Here is an 18865-nt window from a genome sequence, read left to right on the forward strand (position 1 = left end):
GTAACAGCCCCCTCCACTCATAATCACACGTGTGGACTCATTAATGCTTTGGGTTCAGTTGCAGTGACTATAAAAAGAACTTTTGTGACCTCTATTGGCCACCAGTGGTAAAGCCTGAACTTTTTTTTAAATTTGTTCTAATTAGTTATACATGATGGTAGAATGCATTTTGACACATCAAACATAAATGGAATATAACTTCTCATTCTTCTGGTTGTATATGGGGTAGAATCACACCAGTAGTGTAATCATATATTTACATAGGGTATTAATATCCAATTCTTTCTATTATCCTTTGTACCCCATACCCTCCCCCTTCACTCCCCTCTAATTCCAAGTACCTATATTCTTCCCTAGCCCCACCTGATTGTGAATAAGCATCTGCATATCAGAGAAAATATTCGGCCTTTGTTTTTTTGGGATTGGCTTATTTCAATTAGTATAATATTCTCCAGCTTCATTTATTTATCAGCAGATGCCTTAATTTCATTCTTCTTTAAGGCTGAGTAATATTCCATTGTGTATACATACCACATTTTCTTTATCCATTCATCTGTCGAAGGATACCTGTTGGTTCCAGTTTAGCTATTGTGAGTTGAGCTGCTATAAACATCGATGTACAGGTGGGAGAAAATCTTTGCCACCTGAACCTCAGATAGAGCATTAATCTCCAGGATATATAAAGAACTAAAAAATCTTAACACCAAAAAGCAAATAACCCAATCAATAAATGGGCTATGGAACTGAAAACACGTCACAGAAGAAATACAATCGATCAACAAATGTATGAAAAAATGTTCAACCTCCCTTGCAATTAGAGAAATGCAAATCAAAACTATTCTAAGATTTCATCTTACTCCAGTCAAAATGGTAATTATAAAGAATACAAGCCACAATAAATGTTATTGAGGATGTGGGAGAAAAGTCTGAACTTTCTTTAGGGGATTGGTCTTAAATACTTCAAGCAAATACATTGCTAGCAAATACATTCCCTGCCCCCCTCCATTTAAGAATTATATGTAATTGTATTTGCCTTTAATTGGATATGTGAATGACCTATATCATGTTTGAAGATAATTCACTGTTAAGAAACTAGAACCAAATAAATGACATCTCCAGGCCCTATAATTCGGTGGTAGGGGAGGGTCACAAGAATTTTAGCCAATAATGAAAATTGAAGGAAAACCAGAGGAAAGGGACCAGAAGGAGGAGGAGACAAGGGAAAGGGGAAATTCTGGGGAACAATACTGACCAAATTCTATTGTCATATCATAAGAAAATAATCAATCAATTAATTAATTTAACCAAGAAAATAAAAATAGAGAGAATGGCACATAATATAACAGTTCTTAATTTCATCTTGACAAACAAACACGCAAAACATAGCCAGAATACTTTTTTGGAAAAAAGAGCAAAAAAAAAAAAAAACAGAAGATTGCAAATGGCCAAACAGATATAAAAATGTGTAATAAATTAACAATAATAGAAACAGTGTAGCACTGGTCTAAGAACATGGGAATGGAATAAAATATGAAGAGGGAACCAAAATTATGTAAGAATCTAGCACATTATAAAGTCATTTATTAAATGAGACTCTTCAACTTGAATAATTATGTTAGATCTCTAACTCTGGCCCTAATAAACATATTCTTACAATCAAAATTATTGCATAATATATACATGTATCAAAACATTACATTTGAGGCTGGCGCTGTGACTCAGTGGTACAGTGGTTGCCTAGCAAGTGTGAGGCACGGGGTTTAATCCCCAGCACCACATGAAAAAACTAAATAAACAAAACATAGCTATTGTGTCCATCTGCAACTAAAAATGTTTTTTTTTTTAATCCATCTTCCGATGGAATTAGGGAAAATCATTCTGGGTCAAATAAGCCAGACTCAGAAAGCCAAGGGTCGAATGTTTTCTTAAGTGTGGAAGTTAGAGATAAATAATAATTTGTATAAGGTGGAGGAGGGAGGAATCTCATGAAAATAGAAGTAAGCACGATGAAGTAAAGGAAGGTGAACAAGGGGAGGGAGAAAGAATTGGACAGGGGAGGAACAGCAGAATGAAATAAATCAAAGTACGCCATTTGCAGACATGAACATATCACAAAAGATTCCACTTTTATGTATTAACTGCAATGCACCAACTTAAAAATTCAATTACAAAGATAAAAATCAAGTATTAACATGCACAAGAGCCTGTAAAAGACCTGACTCCAGCAGACTGACAATTTTGTAAAGTATCTGTTGAAGATTTTTACCCATTTTTTATCTTGTCTGCCCTTTTCCTAAGTTGAGCAATTTTTCATATATTGCAGTACATGGTATGAACATCATTTCCTGCAGTGTGAATGGGTTTGCTTTTTACTTTTCTAATGGTTTCTTTTGATGAAGATCTTACATTTAATATAAAAAAATTGCATTCATACTCCATAAATATATACCATTATTTTGTGTCAGTGAAATAAAATCTATAATGTTTGCGGAGGTACTGGGGGAAAAGAACTCTTACGAGAATTACTGGCAGATCTTATTGCAGAAAAAGAAATGGTCATACTTAAAAAAAAAAAAAAAAAAACTAAGACATGGTGCAGACAAAAAAATTGAAAAAAAAAATTAGAACATACACAACCAGGCAGGAGTTAACATATTTAGTATAGAACAAGCAGTTTCTAACTAATAAGAAAAAATATGAACAGTATGATTAAGATATAGACAAAATATATAAGGAAGCAAATTTCAAATGCAGAAACTACAATGGGGATGTAGTTTAGACATAGTGTCCTTACCTAATATGCTCCAAGGCCTGGATTTAATACCCAGTACTGCAAAAAAAAAAAGGCAGGGGATGAAATTAAAGACAATCAAAAAAGCTTGATATTAGTCACCCCTAGAAATGAAAACTAATCTATAACCAATTGTTAAGTTAAAGTAAGTGGGACTTAGAAAATGCTAATGGAAATCAACTTTAATGTACTACTTTAGCCAACCATCCCAGTGAGGCTGGTTGTTGTTGTGTTTTATCATTTTCTCATTACTCTTCCACTTAAACTTTAAATTTGTTTTTTACTTTTAGTCAGGGAAAACATTCTCATACCAGTACCTAAAATGCCCAAAACTAATATTCTCAACTATGAATTCCATTCAAAGGCAGAGCTCCTTCCCTCCCCGGCCTCAGTTCTGCCGTAGGTAAGAGGGTAGTGAAAACAAAATGAGTGAGGGGTGTCTCTGTTTGCCTTTTATCTGTCAAGGAAGATCTTGCCTGTCCCTGATCTCTCACCATTTGTGACTTCTGAGGGATGGCATCTGTTGTGGACTGAAGTGTGTCCTCCCAAAATGTGCTGAAGTCCTAAACCCCAATCTGTCGTCAGAATATGATTTTCTTTGGAGACAGGGTCTTCACAGAGGTAATCAAGTTAAAATGAGGACATGGGGTGGCTGTCGTAAAGTCTGTTAACTCTTTGGAAGCAGATTCAGCATGCAGGTCCATCAAATTATGAATAGAGAGTCCTACCAAAACTTCCACAGGCATGACGGGTTTTATCTGCTGCCACTTGTGAAATCAAATCTTGGGGGAAAGTGACACACAGATTATGATTTAAGTACAACGGCCATCAGTCTCCATTTGCTAATCCCATTTGTGTTTTAGGAGTTTGGATAAAAATCTTCTCTCATTCTAATTACTAGAAAGGTTCAGGTTCATAAAAATAATTTACCTGGAACACTCTCATACATTGCTGGTGGGATTGCAAATTGGTGCAGCCACTCTGGAAAGCAGTATGGAGATTCCTTAGAAATCTTGGAATGGAACCACCATTTGACCCAGCTATCCCACTCCTTGGCCTATACCCAAAGGACTTAAAATCAGCATACTACAGTGACCCAGCCTCATCAATATTTATAGCAGCTCAATTCACAATAGCTAGATGGTGGAACCAATCTAGATGCCCTTCAGTACATGAATGGATAAAAAAAAATGTGGTATAGACACACAAGGGAATATTATTCAATCATAAAAAAGAATAAAATTATGGGATTTGAGGTAAATGGATGGAGTTAGAGAATATCATGCTAAGTGAAATAAGCCAATCCCAAAAAACCAAAGTTTGAATGATTTCTCTGACAAGTGGATGATGATACTGGGGGGAAGTGTAAGGCAAGAATGGAAGAAAGATGGATTGTATAGAGGAAAATGAGGGTGGGGGGTCAGGGGGAAGGAAAGATAATAGAAGGAGACAAACATCATTACTCTATGTACATGTATGATTACACAAGCAGTGTGACTCTACTTCGTGTACAACCAGAGAAACAACAGTTGTACCCCATCTGTGTACAATGAATCAAAATAACAAAAAAATGAAAACAATTAAAAAATAATAATCTACCCAACATTCTCCCAGAAAAATGACATATTATTTCATCAAAGCGTGACAAAACTTAAGCTACTGTCTTTTCACTGCCATCTCGGGCTCACAGATTGTACTCAGATCCTGACTGTGAAGCCAGAATTGGGGACAGGTGGTTAGTGTAGAAATAGGGGATTGGGTCAAATCAAGGAAATGAAGGCCACGAAAGCCATCTGCCTCTGGAAGTTGAAGACTGCCCCTGGAAGAATGGAATGTCAAGGATCTCAGGAGCCCATTGATTACAAATTTACCTGCCTTTATCAAGGACTACAAGCATGGAGCTGCTAATTAATGCCCCCTGGGCCCTTACCTTCCTGAATCACCTTGGCTTCTCACTTTATGCAAAACCAGGCCTAGTCACATAGGCAGGAAGGAGAGATAAGGGGGAGAGAACTGGAGAACAAAAAAGACCTTAACCTATAAAAGATGTAGGATGTGCTCAGTTCTTGGGACTTTAGAACGTCAGCTGTGGCCCCCTTCTCCCTCCCTGGAGAAGTCTGTATTATTACTCTTAAATAAAACCTGCTTAGTATGCTAGCCTTGGCGTGCTTCTCTAGCTTTCACACTTCAACATTACAGGGAGCAGAACTTGTCACCGGCAGTATCAACTGCACGTTTTCCTGTGCTGTGACCCCGAGAAAGGCAAATCCTTTGACTCTAGGGATGGACTCGGCCGGGCGAGTATGACTTACTCTTCCGGGGATTCGTTGGGAGGGCTAATAAAACGAGGCGGGCGACTTCTGACACACTGCAAGGTTTAAACGTTAAGCCAATGGCCACCCAGTGCTATTGTCCTAATGTGGCTTCTCTCCAGACGGGGCGAAACGCAGTGAATGGTAAGGGGCTGACTTGGTGAGCGAACCCCAGGGTTTAACCCCAGGACTTGAGTGTAGTACTCCGAAGAGAACACCCTGAGTCCTGCCGTCCTTGTCCGGGGAAAGACGCAGAACTGGGTAGAAATCGCCACAAAGCCAAGAGGTCGCTTGGGCGTGGATGGATGGGAGGCGTAGGACTCGCAGGCTGCAGCGCCGGAACGAAACTCTGGGGCTCGGGTTTCTTCCGCTTCCGGCGGGACATTGTGCGGATTGGACCTGCGTGAACGCAACTTCCGGCCGGGCAAAGCCGTCTCCTGGGCAGGTTCTATAGAACTGGACTCTAGATCGACGAAACTGCCGGGGTAGCGGAGGGGATCTGACTGCCCGCGACCATGTGGAGGCTGCTGGCTCGCGCCAGTGCGCCGCTCCTGCGGGCGTCCGCGTCAGGTCAGAAGTCCCCTTGGGTCCTTAAAGAAGACTTCCCCTCCCTCCCCCACCCTCCAGTGCTGCATCTTCCCAAACCCAGAGACGACTGTGTGCGCTTCTGAGGCTGGTTAGGGGCTGCCCTTTCCCGCCGCCACCTCCACCCGAGGGACCCTTGCCAGAGGATCACAGCTGTGTGTGGCGGTGGCTCCTACCTTTGACCGAGACTTTGTCACCTCTTTCAACTTGATTTGTCTTTGTAGATCCTATGCCCGCCAGTGCTGGCCTAAAGACGCTGCTCCCGGTGCCATCCTTTGAAGGTGAGAGTTTTGTCCATTACTTTCCTTTTTTGTCTTTTCTCCGATGGAACCCAGCAGAAAGTAGGAGACAGGGTGTCCTTGTGCCCTATCCCCATTCACGAATTCAATAAATAATGTATCGAAGGCATATGATACTGCCGGTGTTCTGAACACTAGAGGTAAATAACGATAGCCCATAAAAGTTCCCCGCTCTTAGTGGATCAAAAGGTTCTGTAGTTCCCCTATGGCCTACCACTGGTATGTGGCCCATGGTCCATTCTGCCAAAATTAATTGGCCTCAAATTTTTGATGTTCTCTCCAAATAAGATTGCATGTATGCAGTCATTTTACAATATTACATAAAGTGCTAATTAAATGTAAACGTTTACAGTAATCCTCAATTTTGTAAATCTAATTTGCCATTGTTTTTTAATATATTGGTAACCTCAAAACAACGAAAAGCACATGGATATCTGAAGGTCTTCAACATGTACTTGTTAAACTACTTTATGTTCTGGAAAGTACATACTGATTTGTAGTCAAAAGCATCACCAAGTTCATTTCTAGCTGCATGAGGAAGCTGAGGAGCAGTTTCTATAACCTGGAATAGTAATAATTTTATAATTCCACAGATAATTTATTTCCTTGAGATCTCCTGTTTTATGATTCCATCATGGAGCCATACTTGTTTTGCAAGAGAGATTTTTTTACATAAATGACAAGATATTTGGTTCCCCATCCCTCAAATTGTCAAGAGGATAAAGATGTCATTTGTCTGGCCTGAGGTTGTACCCACCAACCCTCACCCTGCACACTGTGGCACACCGTAGGAACTGTGTGGGTCTCAGCATATCAGCCTGTACATATATCAAAGACAGTACATTGATCAGAAGATAACTGAGTCATAAGTTTCCCAACAAAAATGTGGCAGAAGTGAAGAACTTAGTTATTTTTATATGCAATATAATATTGTTTCTACTATCCCATTAACATCCAGAGAAGTAGTGAACTATTTTTTAAAAAAAGAATTATGCTGTCTGGCTTTGCTCTTTTAATTGAATGGACTCAATCAAATTATAAAACATCTCTAGGCCTCAGGTTCCTCATCTATAAAACAGAGATTATTAAAAAGACTTTCTGCCTTATATTCTGTTTCTTGAACTGGGCGATAGTGATGTTAGTGATGTATTTATGTCAAGCATTCACTTTCAGATAGTTAACAGTGTATTTTTTATTTGGCCCTTTAATGTATGTGTGTTAAACATTTTAAAAAAAAATACCAAGGCTATAAAAGTGGTTTACAAATTAAATGAAATAATGATTTCCAAACAATTCCTTTAATAGGTGTTAAGCTCAGTGTGGAGTTAAAAAATGCATATTAGCTTTAAGGTTAAAACTTTGCTATCTTCAAAGGCTTAGAAGCAATTGCATTAGCCATTGTCATCACTGGAAGAATGCAGTGTCGCTAAGTGCATTCTTAAGAAGAATGTAATGTACCTTTGAAATTATTATTCAGTGATGACTCTTAACCCTTTCACTTATTATAAATCTATCTAGAAGAAAATGAATTCTTTGAAACTTGTAACTTTACTTACTCTTGACTGTGTTCCTTTTAGATGTTTCCATTCCTGAAAAGCCCAAGCTCAAATTTGTTGAAAGAGTACCACTTGTACCAAAAGTAAGAAGAGAACCTAAAAACTTGAGTGACATACGGGGACCTTCCACTGAAGCTACTGAATTCACAGAAGGCAGTTTTGCAATTTTGGTAAGTGAAGGACGCTAGAGATAAAAAAAAAAATTGAAACTCTTCTAGTCTCGTCCTTCTGTTTATATTAGAACTGCCTCACAAGGATGCCACACACTAGCTGCCCTTTAAACAGATGTACACAGAGGCTACTGGGTACCCTGAATACATATAAGCCACACTTTTTTTTTTTAATGTAGAGTAAAAATACAGTAGTATTTTCAGTACAGTAGTATGTATCCATGGGGAATATATTCCAAGTATCCCACTGGATGCTTGAGACTATGGATGGTCCTGAACCCTAGGTACAAGCACTGTGATACCATGACAGTACATCTAATAACTTAGATGGCTACTAAGTGATTTAACAGGTGGCCTATATAGCACAGTTGTGTAAGATAATTCATGTCCCAGGTGCAATGGAGTGGAACAGGATAATTTTATCTTTCTGCTCAAAACAACACAATTTAAAACTCATGAATTGTTTACTTCGGAATTTTTCCATTTAATATTCCATTTAATATTTAATATTGACTGGATACCTGAAACCACAGAAAGCAAAAGTATGAAGGGGGTGGGGGAATTGCCATGATATAAAAGCAGAAGAGAGAGACTAATTTTCCCAGCCAGACTATGAGATCTCTTCAAACTCAGTAAAAATGGAACTGTCCACAATGTAGGCTGTGCAGCAGCTCTTCCCTTACTTGTTGGGTAACTTCCACAAAAACTTAATTATCAGTAGCTATACAAGCGAGTGCACACTAGGCTTTATTCATCAGCCTGCATGATCAGCCCCTGCTGACCTCTCAGGACCTCTTGCCACTTCTCCAGCCACACTGGGTTACGTGCCTTGTCAGGTCTTTACATAAACTGGTCCTCTATCTAGAACACTTTCTTTTGCCTTAACTAGTATTTTGTCCTCAGCTTTAAATGTCACCTCCTCAGAGGCCTTCCCTGGTTTACCACTGGAATGGGTTTGCCGTACTCTTTTATTACCGTATGCTAGGCTTTGCCTCCATAGTACTTCTTACACCTTACGTTTTCATTTTCATAGGAAACCATGGTTTAAAAGGGGAGACATAATAAAACCCATAAAAGAGATCTAAGTTCCCATGTGTTTCTAATTCTCTCATTTACTTTTAGGCACTGGGAGGTGGTTATCTCCGTTGGGGCCATTTTGAAATGATGCGCCTGACAATCAACCGTTCTATGGACCCCAAGAATATGTTTGCCATTTGGCGAGTACCAGCCCCTTTCAAGCCCATTACCCGCAAAGGAATTGGGCAGCGCATGGGGGGAGGCAAAGGTGCCATTGATCACTACGTGACACCCGTCAAGGCTGGCCGCCTCATAGTTGAGATGGGGGGGCGGTGTGAATTCAGAGAGGTACAGCATTTCCTGAACCAGGTTGCCCACAAGTTACCCTTCCCAGCAAAGGCTGTGAGTCGTGAGTCCCTAGAGAAGATGCGCAAAGATCAAGAGGAAAGAGAACGTAACAACCAAAACCCCTGGACCTTTGAGCGTATAGCCACTGCCAACATGCTGGGGATTCGGAAAGTACTGAGCCCATATGACTTGACCCAGAAGGGTCAATACTGGGGCAAATTCTACATGCCTGAACGGGTGTAGCGAGAGCACAGGAATGCACAGACCTGGGCTGCTGAGAGGGGGATCTGCATTCTTCTCCTCAGCCTGCCCATTAAGTCTCTGGGTGCCTCTTAGGTTATAACCGAGCAGCAGCATGAGGTGGATGACTTCTGAAGAAGTGTAATTATTTGTTGGTTTTTAAAATTTTGAGTGTAACCTCAGGGTATAACTTCTTATTGGTCACCCTTAATCCCTTAAGAGATAAAGAAGGGTTGTTAAGAGCTCTTTGTTCTTGTAGATTGTGAAATAAACGTCTTCAGGAATGAAACAGATGTTTGCGTCTCACCACTCATGAAAGTCTGACGTAAATTGTCTGCCCTGCCTTTCATGTGTACACACTTCAGAAGCTGGCTTCTATGATACTTACTAGTTAGAGATACAAATGCTTTTGGAATAACAAAGAAAATCATGACTCTTCATAGGTTAACAGATTCAAGAGATATTTATTGGTGCCAGCTACCTACCTTCTTTCAGTCTGGGAAGGGGGCATGTTGGACAATATGACAAGGAACATAACTTTTAGCAAAGGAACTTAAAACAAAAGTTGAAATTATGTGGTGCTTCCTTGCTTCCTAGTCTGGAGTTCTCCAAGGAGGGAGAGTATTTGGTTCTTTGTGTCCCTGCAAGATTAGCACAGTGCCACATGCCATGCAGCACACAAATTATCACTGCTAGATGAATGAGCACCCCATATGATTCAAATCCCAATGGTTCCAGCACCCTGTTTGAAATAAGATTATATTTCTGAGCTAGCCTGTGGCTCTAGCCCCCATTCAAACTGAAGGAAACACAAATTGTAAGAAATTTGCTTTTAGAAATTGATAGAAAGCACACTGATAAAAATGTCATTTTTACCCCACTTTCTTAAAAAATAACATCTCCAGCAAAGAAAATAAGAATTTAATTGATTTTCAGAAGTACACATCTGCACAGGTGGGTGGTCCTCAACAGTCACATACTGTGAATTTTAATGTATTTTTAGTGAGATGCTTGCAATGTAATCACTAAGTCATACTGGAACTCACATATACATAGTTTTAAAGGTGAACATAAAAACCTTGAGTTGGGCACAGCATCTGGACCACTTTGTGCTGGTGCATTCCAACCAACAGTTTCAGCCTGCAACACATATCGGGAAGAAGTGCAGCAAGCGATCACTTATTCCTCCTTAGACCTTCACCTGTTTGTATGGACCACAGAGCATGGTGTGCTGAGCTGGAAGTTCAGTCGTGGTATAAATGTGTTTCTTTTGTTGAGGGTCCATTAGTGAACTTCCATCCTGCAACCAACCATCTCTACAGAAAGACTACTAATAAGACTCCACCATCACCACCCACAAAAAAGCATTTTAATAAAGTATGTGTTCTGGTGATTGGGGGTTGGGGTTTGGAGCATTTTATATAAATCGATCAGCCAGGGCTGGCAGCTTTACACAGCTTCTGACAAGAAAAGAACAGGTTCCCATTGATGCCTTTAAAGAGGCAATCCCAAGCACGCCTCCGTGACTGAAATCACAACTTGATGATAGGTCATTAAGTCAGCAAACATTTGGGCACCTGTGAGTGGCAGGCACTGTGCTAAGCACTGGGGACAGAGCAGTGAGCAAGACAAGGCCTGGTACTTCCCATTTTAAGACTACTGTTGGACCCTAAAGGAGGAAGATACACAGTTGGTCAAGGGTGAGACCTAGAAAAGCCTTAAAAGCAGAAGTAACAAGTGTGCTGATCTTGATCAGTTCACAGCAGTTCACATAAGAGCCTGCTGAACTGGGTGTGCTATAGGAACTGCCTCTTCACAGCCATCTGTCGGTGTGGGCTCCAGGTATTATCTCCTATGGTACCCACCATGACTTCTGCTCTACCCCACAGGCCCGCCCTTTAAACTATTTGCCTAACCAACTGTAAATACAGCTGTGCTCTCTGTTCCTTCATCCCTTCCCCCTCCCATTTCCATATTTGCATAAGTTCTCCCTTTGCATAACTTAGTAAGCAGCTGATTGATGCCATGTGTCTTAAGAAATTTCCTAATGGAAAGAGGTGTAGTTGATGAGGAGTCTGCAGTAGAGAAGTGATGACCCCACAGAGGTGGGAGGATTGGAAATGCCACGAAGATCCATCTGTGAGGACAGAAGAATGAAGGGGAAAATCATAGACTGTAGAGCATGGTATTTGAATTTCACACAAATCCCTCTTATACAGGGGTAAGACAGTATTCATCAGGCTACACTAACTTATCCTAACCCCAAGGGAAGACCTTTATTTGATGTAGATCTACTGTGCGGCCCCATTTGAAAGAGTCCAGGGTCCACCTAATGCAAGAACTAATTCTTGCTCCTTCTGCCATTCCCAGATACCAAGGCTCAATTTTTATGGCAGGAATCAATGACTTGACCTGTGCAAAGCATTCTGCTCCCAGACCCAGTTACAGATTTCTGCCTTTCTCCCTTCCTCTCCCACTGACTGCTACCAACTCCGCCCATTTGTCCATGAAATATCCTTTTCCTTGGTTTTCCCTATTCTTTACCTATTCCAGCACCTCATCACACACAGATTAGTGCGCCTGGTGACAAAGAGAAGGCCCCAGAACACAAGAGTGTCCAGTGAAAGCAGACCTGACCCTCCTCCCCACTGACAGCTCACCTTTTTCAGGCAAATATGCCCCCAATGGTGGAAGCCAAGATGATCGCAAGGATAACACAGCAGATCATGATCATGATCTTCTTCTGTTCATCCAGACAAGGAAAGAAAAAGCACATGAGCAATGACATCACTGTGCAGGAGACAGTACTGACTAAAGGAAGATGATGCTTCTGAACATGGAAGAGGGTATGAAGGGAAAAGGAGAAGCAGAAGGAAAGAGAGATGGATCTGGCTTCTGGAACCCTGAGTGTTTATAGAAATGTTTCCAGAGTATTTATAGGAAAATAGCTCTGCGTGAGTGAACAAATTCTTTTGCAGAAAGTACCTCAACTCTGAAACTCAAGTACAGGTACACTGCATTCTTTGGGAGTGAAGAAGCCATTTTCAAAAATTTGAACTAGTGAACCATTACAACCATTTGTGTTCCAAAACCTGAACAAAAACCACCACATGGTGGCACCACATCACCAAGTGTTTGCAGGGAGATAAGAGCCAGAACTGTTGCAATCATTATAAAGTCATTTATTTTTAAATTAGCAATAAAATAATCAAATTCACATTTAAAAAAATACAAAAACCCTTCCTGTGTTGCATTCCAAACTTTAAGCTACAGGCCTCAGTCTCAGAGGACAGTAAAGGCCTGAGATTAGAGCTTGTCTCCTGTCCAACATCACAGCCACAGGGAGAAGGGCATCCCTGTGGCTCTGTCTGAGTGCTGGGTGATGACAAGGAATGAGACCCTTTGCACTGGAAACTAATGGGCAGTGCTGGATCAGGGTGCTCACTCTACCTTAGAAAGCATTACAGTCAAAGCTGAAATACAGCTAGTACCCAAAATCCAGGAGCCTGGCAGAGATCTAAGGGACTAACTATGGCTTAGCAGTCACTACATGAAAATTTCCTGGCTGTTGCTTCCTCTGTGACAACTGGGGAAAACAAAGAACCTGTCAAGCTCATTCACCCAGTAGCAGGTAGTCTCTAGTCTCTCCCAACTAACTCAATCCAAGACAGGACATCCCATAGATCATATGGATAACATCGGATTGCTGCGGGACGTTCTCAGGAAAAGCCTAGTGGAGGCAGCAGATAGGGAAAGGTGTCAAAACATTACACCTTGTATATGTGCTATACAGAAACTTAATGTGAATCAACTCAGTCCTCAATCCAAGTATCTCATTTGATTCTCCCAGTTCTCATCTAGAAAACAAGTTTCTTGATGACATGAGATCATATTTCTACAATGATTCATTTGCAGGTAAACAAATGCACCTTACCTAGTTTTTAATCCAGCTCAAAAAAATTTTTTTTTAATTTTTGAGGTCATAGTATCTGCCTTTTCTAGTTTCCTATTTCCTGAGAAATAGACACATACAGGTAAATGCATCTCACATACAAACTTATAAAAATACACCTGAACATATGAGTGACTAACACTCAGCCTCATGAAACCTTTTCAGAGTCTGAGACTCTAGCACCTTGTCCCCAGCCCAATTTCAAATCCCTAGTTATTTTTGGCCTCAGGGCAATGGCTTCACAAAGAATCACTCCAAAGGTGAAGAGCCAGTGTCCAAGACTCAAAGGGAAACTAATATTCCAAACCCTCAGTTTTTGCAAATGGCAACCTCAGATGACTATCATCCTGGTCCCTCTTTGAATAAACATGAGAGTATACAACCTCAAGAAAGACCAAATTGGCCCCCAGATTGACCTTACTAAAAGCTGAATTTGAGGTTGAATTTCAAGCAAGTCAACTTTTTGGACCAAAATGACATCTGCCAGTCACTCGTGTTTTCAGGACAAATAGGACTGGCACCCTGCCATGCAGAAGTCTCCCATCCAAGCCCTACTGTTGCCAAACTTAGAAGAATCCCTCTGCTTTGTTAAAGATACTCCCCTAGAAAAATGCACTGCATTCTGGGAAAATACACCATGAGGTAGAAGATACAGCACCTTGGGATGGTCTCACATGGCCTTTCCAAGGTGCAAGGCATAATTTGACACACCACAGAGGGGAAAAGCTGGGTCAGTTCATATGGTCCAGGAGGGAAGGTACTTCAGTTGCTGGGGCAGGAGTGTTTTGAGGAGAACTCAGGGTTGCATCAGATAGGCTGGATTCCTCCAGGGCTAGATTGATTGCTGAGTCAGGTCCAAGGGTGGTCACAAGGAAACAAAGGAACGGGTCCCCTTTGCTCTCAGGAAGGTCATTCAGACTTCATTCCCATCTGATGATAAAGGTGGTCACGCCAGGCTGGAGGGAGATCAGGTTCTAAGAGAGGCGGGAGAGGAGCTAATCAGTGTACAGGAGGAGGAGGAGGAGGAGGAGGAGGAGGAGGAGGAGGAGGAGGAGCAACAGGAGGAACCAGCCACAACCCTGGAAGGTGGAATCATCAGAAGCAACTGCAAAAAAGAATATAAAAAATACTAGAAAAAGTCAACAGACAAACCTGAGATAGGGCCTGGAATCAAACAATCCACTACAAAAGAACAAAGATCCGAACTAAAGGAGAGACAGAAAGCAAATCCTCTAGACCTTTTGTAAGCCTGTAGGAGAGACACAGGCTGTCACACACCTATGGGAGGACTTGGGCAGGGGCAATCACTGCTGGTTAAAAACATCAGTTCTCTGGCTCTTCTCTTGAATACTAGCTTCAGGAGCTTTCTGGCACTCAAATCTCCATGAACTCCACCTGTCCCCTGAGCCCTTTAGAAAGCAGAAGGGCAAAATGAAAAGAATATGGGAAAGTTCAAGGATCATATTCTGGCTGCTCCACCTTATAATCTACATAAGCTTGGCCATGTTTCCTAACTTCACTGAGCTTTAAAGAGCTTCCCCATCTAAACTGGGGATATTGATAGTATCTCAGAACTGTAGCTGGGGTACGTCCAGGAAACACAATCCTGGCTTGTCTCCGTTCCCTCCTAGTCAGAGACCTTGTCCTCTCAGTGACAAGAAGGAGGGTCCAGACCTAGGTATTGTAAGTGTTGACTTTGTTAGGGAATATGGAATGAACTACGAGGAGCAACTTAACTATTCAGCAAATTAGCATCTTAGAGATGGGGCTAATCAACTAGAAACAATGTGTTATCTCCTACCTTTGAGGAGTCACCTCAAAAATGATTCATTTACATTCTGGACTCCTGGAAATAGGCATGAATGTTAAGGGGCACCATGAATTTGTAAGGCATCTATCGTCCAAGGATATAGAAAGATAACTATTATATACCTTTTTTGAAAAAAACATCTTTTCCAAAGAGATAGTTAATATTCAGGACAAAACTCAAACTTTACAGGCAAAACACCATTAAGGACTACACCACAAATGCCAGAAAAAAGAGAGGAAAAAGAAAAGGAAAGAGAGCCAATAATGAAGTGCCTCTAAGAAGCTCATCACCTAGCTGCTGCTTCTCTCTCAAGAAGAGGTGCATGTTTAGTGACATAATTAATAATCTGACTTTCAGACCCACCAGTCACAAGGAAAGAGGAGGAAGAGGAACAAAGAAACACGCTGGAGCAAAAGAAAAACCACAGAGGGTCAGCTCTGGCGATCAACCTGGAAATATACATCAAGTCTTAAAAATGTTTCTATGCATTACCTCAGTAACTCAACTTCTGTGAATTTATAATGAGGAAGAAATAAAAGAGGGGAAAATGTTACATAGGGTCAGTCACACTACTTTATAACAAAGTAACAAACTCCAAGTTGAGGAAGTGTTAAACATTTTAAAGTACATCCACAATCTCATGTTGAAAATTAGATCCACAAAGAGATTTGTGTTATGGAATGATGCTTATGATTTTGTCACTGGGCACAAAACAATAGGTAACATAGTTTGAACTGTATAAAACTAACCTTGTGTGCGAACATGTTACAGGGTTACGAGCACTAATATTAAAGCTATTTTCATTTCTTCTATACTTTATAAGCTTTAAAAAAAAACTACACGTTATACTTTATTCAGAAAAATATCTTAAAAGTCACAAAGTCTTAATAGTCTCAATAACTAGATCATTTCTGTCATGCTAACTGCTATTAAACCTGATTTAATGATCAGCCCAATCTTTAACTTTTTTTTTTTTTTTTTTTGTGGTCCTGGGGATTGAACGCAAGGCCTGTACGTGTGAGGCAAGCACTCTACCAACTGAACTATAACAATAACCCCAGGCCAAAAAACTAATTTTTAAGAAAATTAATAGCACCGATTTTAAAGTCACTCCTCTAAAGTTCTCTAGACTTTGTAGACAATGATAAATAGTTACCTTATTTTACAAAGACAAAGTAAAACGTAGCAAACAACTCTTCTAGGTCCACTATTAAGTGTGTGAACGTGGTGCTGTTACTTTACTTCTCTTTAAGACTAAATTTCTATAAAATGTGCAGAATATCACTGCCTATCCCATAAAAGTGTCCTAAGCATTCAGTGATCCATGGACTGGGTGTGTAGTAAACTGTTTGCCACAACTCAATACTCCGGAAATGCTAGCTCTTACCCCATTCATTCAAGATCAAACCAGTCAGCCACAAACAAAACTACAGAATCCAAATCCCAATACAAAGTTTCACGCACACTGACAAGGATGTGGAAAGCAAAGCCCGACACCTGTGAATGCCAGCAGAAATTCAGAAGACAGACCCCAGATCCAAGACACAGACTCCCTAACATCTACCCAGGCATCAACAGGATGCTCAGGTATACTGGGAGAAACTCAGGCAAAAACAGCAGACAGGGACAGAGTACAGAACAGGAACAAAAGGAGACCCATGTGATGCAGGCAGAATCTGCAAAGAGAATTTTAAGGAGATAAAAGAATTCACAGGCTACCAAAAGTTTTAGAGAATTCATTATGCCAAGGACAGCCCTTAGAGGAAAGAAGTAGAATTTGAAATCCCAGGCTGATTCCCTCACGAGAGGCCAACTCAGGGCCCCGGAGAACCTTCATTTACTTACATTTCAGTGCAGCAGCCCCTCAGGCCACTCATTACAGTCCGACGGAAAGTCCAATAATCAATGCTAAAATGCCCAGCAACACAACTACTATCACAATGATAATTATCAATTTCTGGAGAAGGGAATAAGACAGACAAAAACAAATCATTATCATAGGGAAGGAAAAAAAAAAACACTCACCTAAAACCCAACCCCTCTCTCCTCTCTGATAGAAAGCATCTTATCAATCCAAATAAGAAGTTTATATCTCTATATAAAAATATCAGTTAGGATATTTCACATTTCTTAGATTATTTAAGAAGCTTATATCTCTATATAAAAATATCAGTTAGGATATTTCACATTTCTTAGATTACTTCTTGACTAGCAATGCCAGCAGATGGAAATATGGAGCTCCCATCAGTCTCAGTTCACACTAGTCTTGAATCTGTGAACAAATGTAGTAAGAGACCACGGCAGAGTCTCCAAGTAGCAGTTAGCCAAGATATAAAGTGACTAAGCATTCCTTTTTAAGAGGGAGTGTAAAGACATTTTTTTATATAGTCCTAATTTCTAACTTCTGTTCATCTGTCCACTAAAGTCCACTTCTATCTATCAGACCCAGTATACCAAATGGGTGTCAGAAAGTATGATCCAGTATATATGGATTCTTCATATAAAATAACTTCCCAGCTCCCTAAGAACTTGCATAAGCAATAGATGCGGTTGGAAGAAAAGGCATTGAAGAACAAAAGCATCAGAGCCCAAGAGAAATAAATAAGATCAGAAAAAAGGCAGAAGCCACCAGAGCTAGACACCTACACTCAATGAGTGGAGCAGCTCAGAAGTCCTTGAGCAGCGGAGGCCCCAGAAGAGCAGGCAGAAACCAAGGTTTGGTGGGGAAAGCAGGACTGGGATCTGAATTTGAATCCCAGCTCCTGTATTTACTAGGTGACCCGAAGCCAGTTACTTAACCTCTGACCCTCGATTGTTCCATCTAAAGTAGAAAAAATAGATGTTTCCCTAAATATGTTTACACAGCAATTAGCACAGTGCAAGGTACAAGACCGAGAAAAAGAGAAGCGGGCAGGGCTTGGGCTACTGAGTGGAAGACAATGAAAGGAGTCTGAAGAACAGAAGAGGCAAGTGTACAATCCTAAAGGCTCATGAGCTACATCCAGGGGAGAACCACCAACAACACCGGGGCCATGCATCCACCCTGCAGACCTGCCTTTCAAGCATGTGTTCTTGGGAGACAGCATGTGAGCCAGATCCATGCAAGGCACCCTGGGACGGAAGGGTGGGCACCTAGCCTCTAGGAAAGGCTGAGGTAGGGGCACGAGCTCAGGGCAAGGACAGAGCTCAAAGGTACGGGCTCGAGGACATAGGTGGGGATGGCCAGAGAGGAGAGGCAAGTACCACCGGCAGAGACCACGGCGCTCACCCTCCGAGCTTCGCTTTGATACTTGACAGCCTTTTTGGTGTCCGCCACAGCCCGCTCCACAAAGCCAACTGACTGGTCCATGTTGTTCTCAATCCGGTCAATCATGGTTCCCTTTCCCCAGGTGCAAGAGGTGGCAGCAGCAGCAACAGAGGAAGGAAGAGGGAAGGGAGAAAGAGCAAGAGACAGCGAACAAAATGGACTCTTCCCCAACGGCAGCTGGAGAATCTCACCTTTCGGGCCTGACCCTGATATTTCACAGCTCTTTTAGTTTCATCCCGTGCCTTTTCCACGTGGTCCACTGTGTGCATGACATTCAACTCTATGTTATCTAACATCTCACCCTGCAAAGAACAGACACCAGTCACACCCCGCTAACCCGCCCGGAACAGCCCCAGCCACTTCAACAGTGCCAAGAGGCGCATCCAGAAACCTCGCAACTCCTCCTTCTAGAGGGCACACCTTCGCATTCCCCATGTGACTACCTGTAGCTCCCCAGCCTTGATGGGGGTCACTCATT

At 41.3% G+C, this 18865-nt stretch overlaps 2 protein-coding genes across 5 annotated transcripts in view; one reads left to right on the forward strand and one right to left on the reverse strand.

The window, feature by feature from the left end:
• The first annotated feature begins 5497 nt into the window (after positions 1-5497).
• Positions 5498-9611, forward strand: Mrpl16 (mitochondrial ribosomal protein L16). Its single transcript, XM_047515929.1, has 4 exons — positions 5498-5673; positions 5913-5969; positions 7565-7713; positions 8836-9611. The coding sequence occupies exons 1-4, from the start codon at positions 5619-5621 to the stop codon at positions 9319-9321; spliced, it is 747 nt and encodes a 248-aa protein (XP_047371885.1). The 5' UTR covers positions 5498-5618; the 3' UTR covers positions 9322-9611.
• A 611-nt stretch (positions 9612-10222) lies between these two features.
• Stx3 (syntaxin 3) overlaps positions 10223-18865 on the reverse strand; it is a 42284-nt gene continuing 33641 nt past the window's right edge. The window contains exons 9-11 of one of the 4 annotated variants that reach the window (XM_047515926.1): positions 18349-18459; positions 16926-17037; positions 10223-14244 (exon numbers count right to left, since the gene is read on the reverse strand). In XM_047515926.1, the coding sequence (XP_047371882.1) occupies positions 16957-17037; positions 18349-18459 (192 nt within the window). In that variant the 3' untranslated portion in view covers positions 10223-14244; positions 16926-16956. Of the gene's footprint in view, positions 14245-16925; positions 17038-18348; positions 18460-18578; positions 18690-18865 lie in introns of all 4 variants that reach the window. The other 3 variants (XM_047515925.1, XM_047515928.1, XM_047515927.1) reach the window with 3 other exon arrangements.

Source organism: Sciurus carolinensis, chromosome 11 (genome assembly GCF_902686445.1).
Source record: "Sciurus carolinensis chromosome 11, mSciCar1.2, whole genome shotgun sequence".
NCBI classification, from domain to species: Eukaryota; Metazoa; Chordata; class Mammalia; order Rodentia; family Sciuridae; genus Sciurus; species Sciurus carolinensis.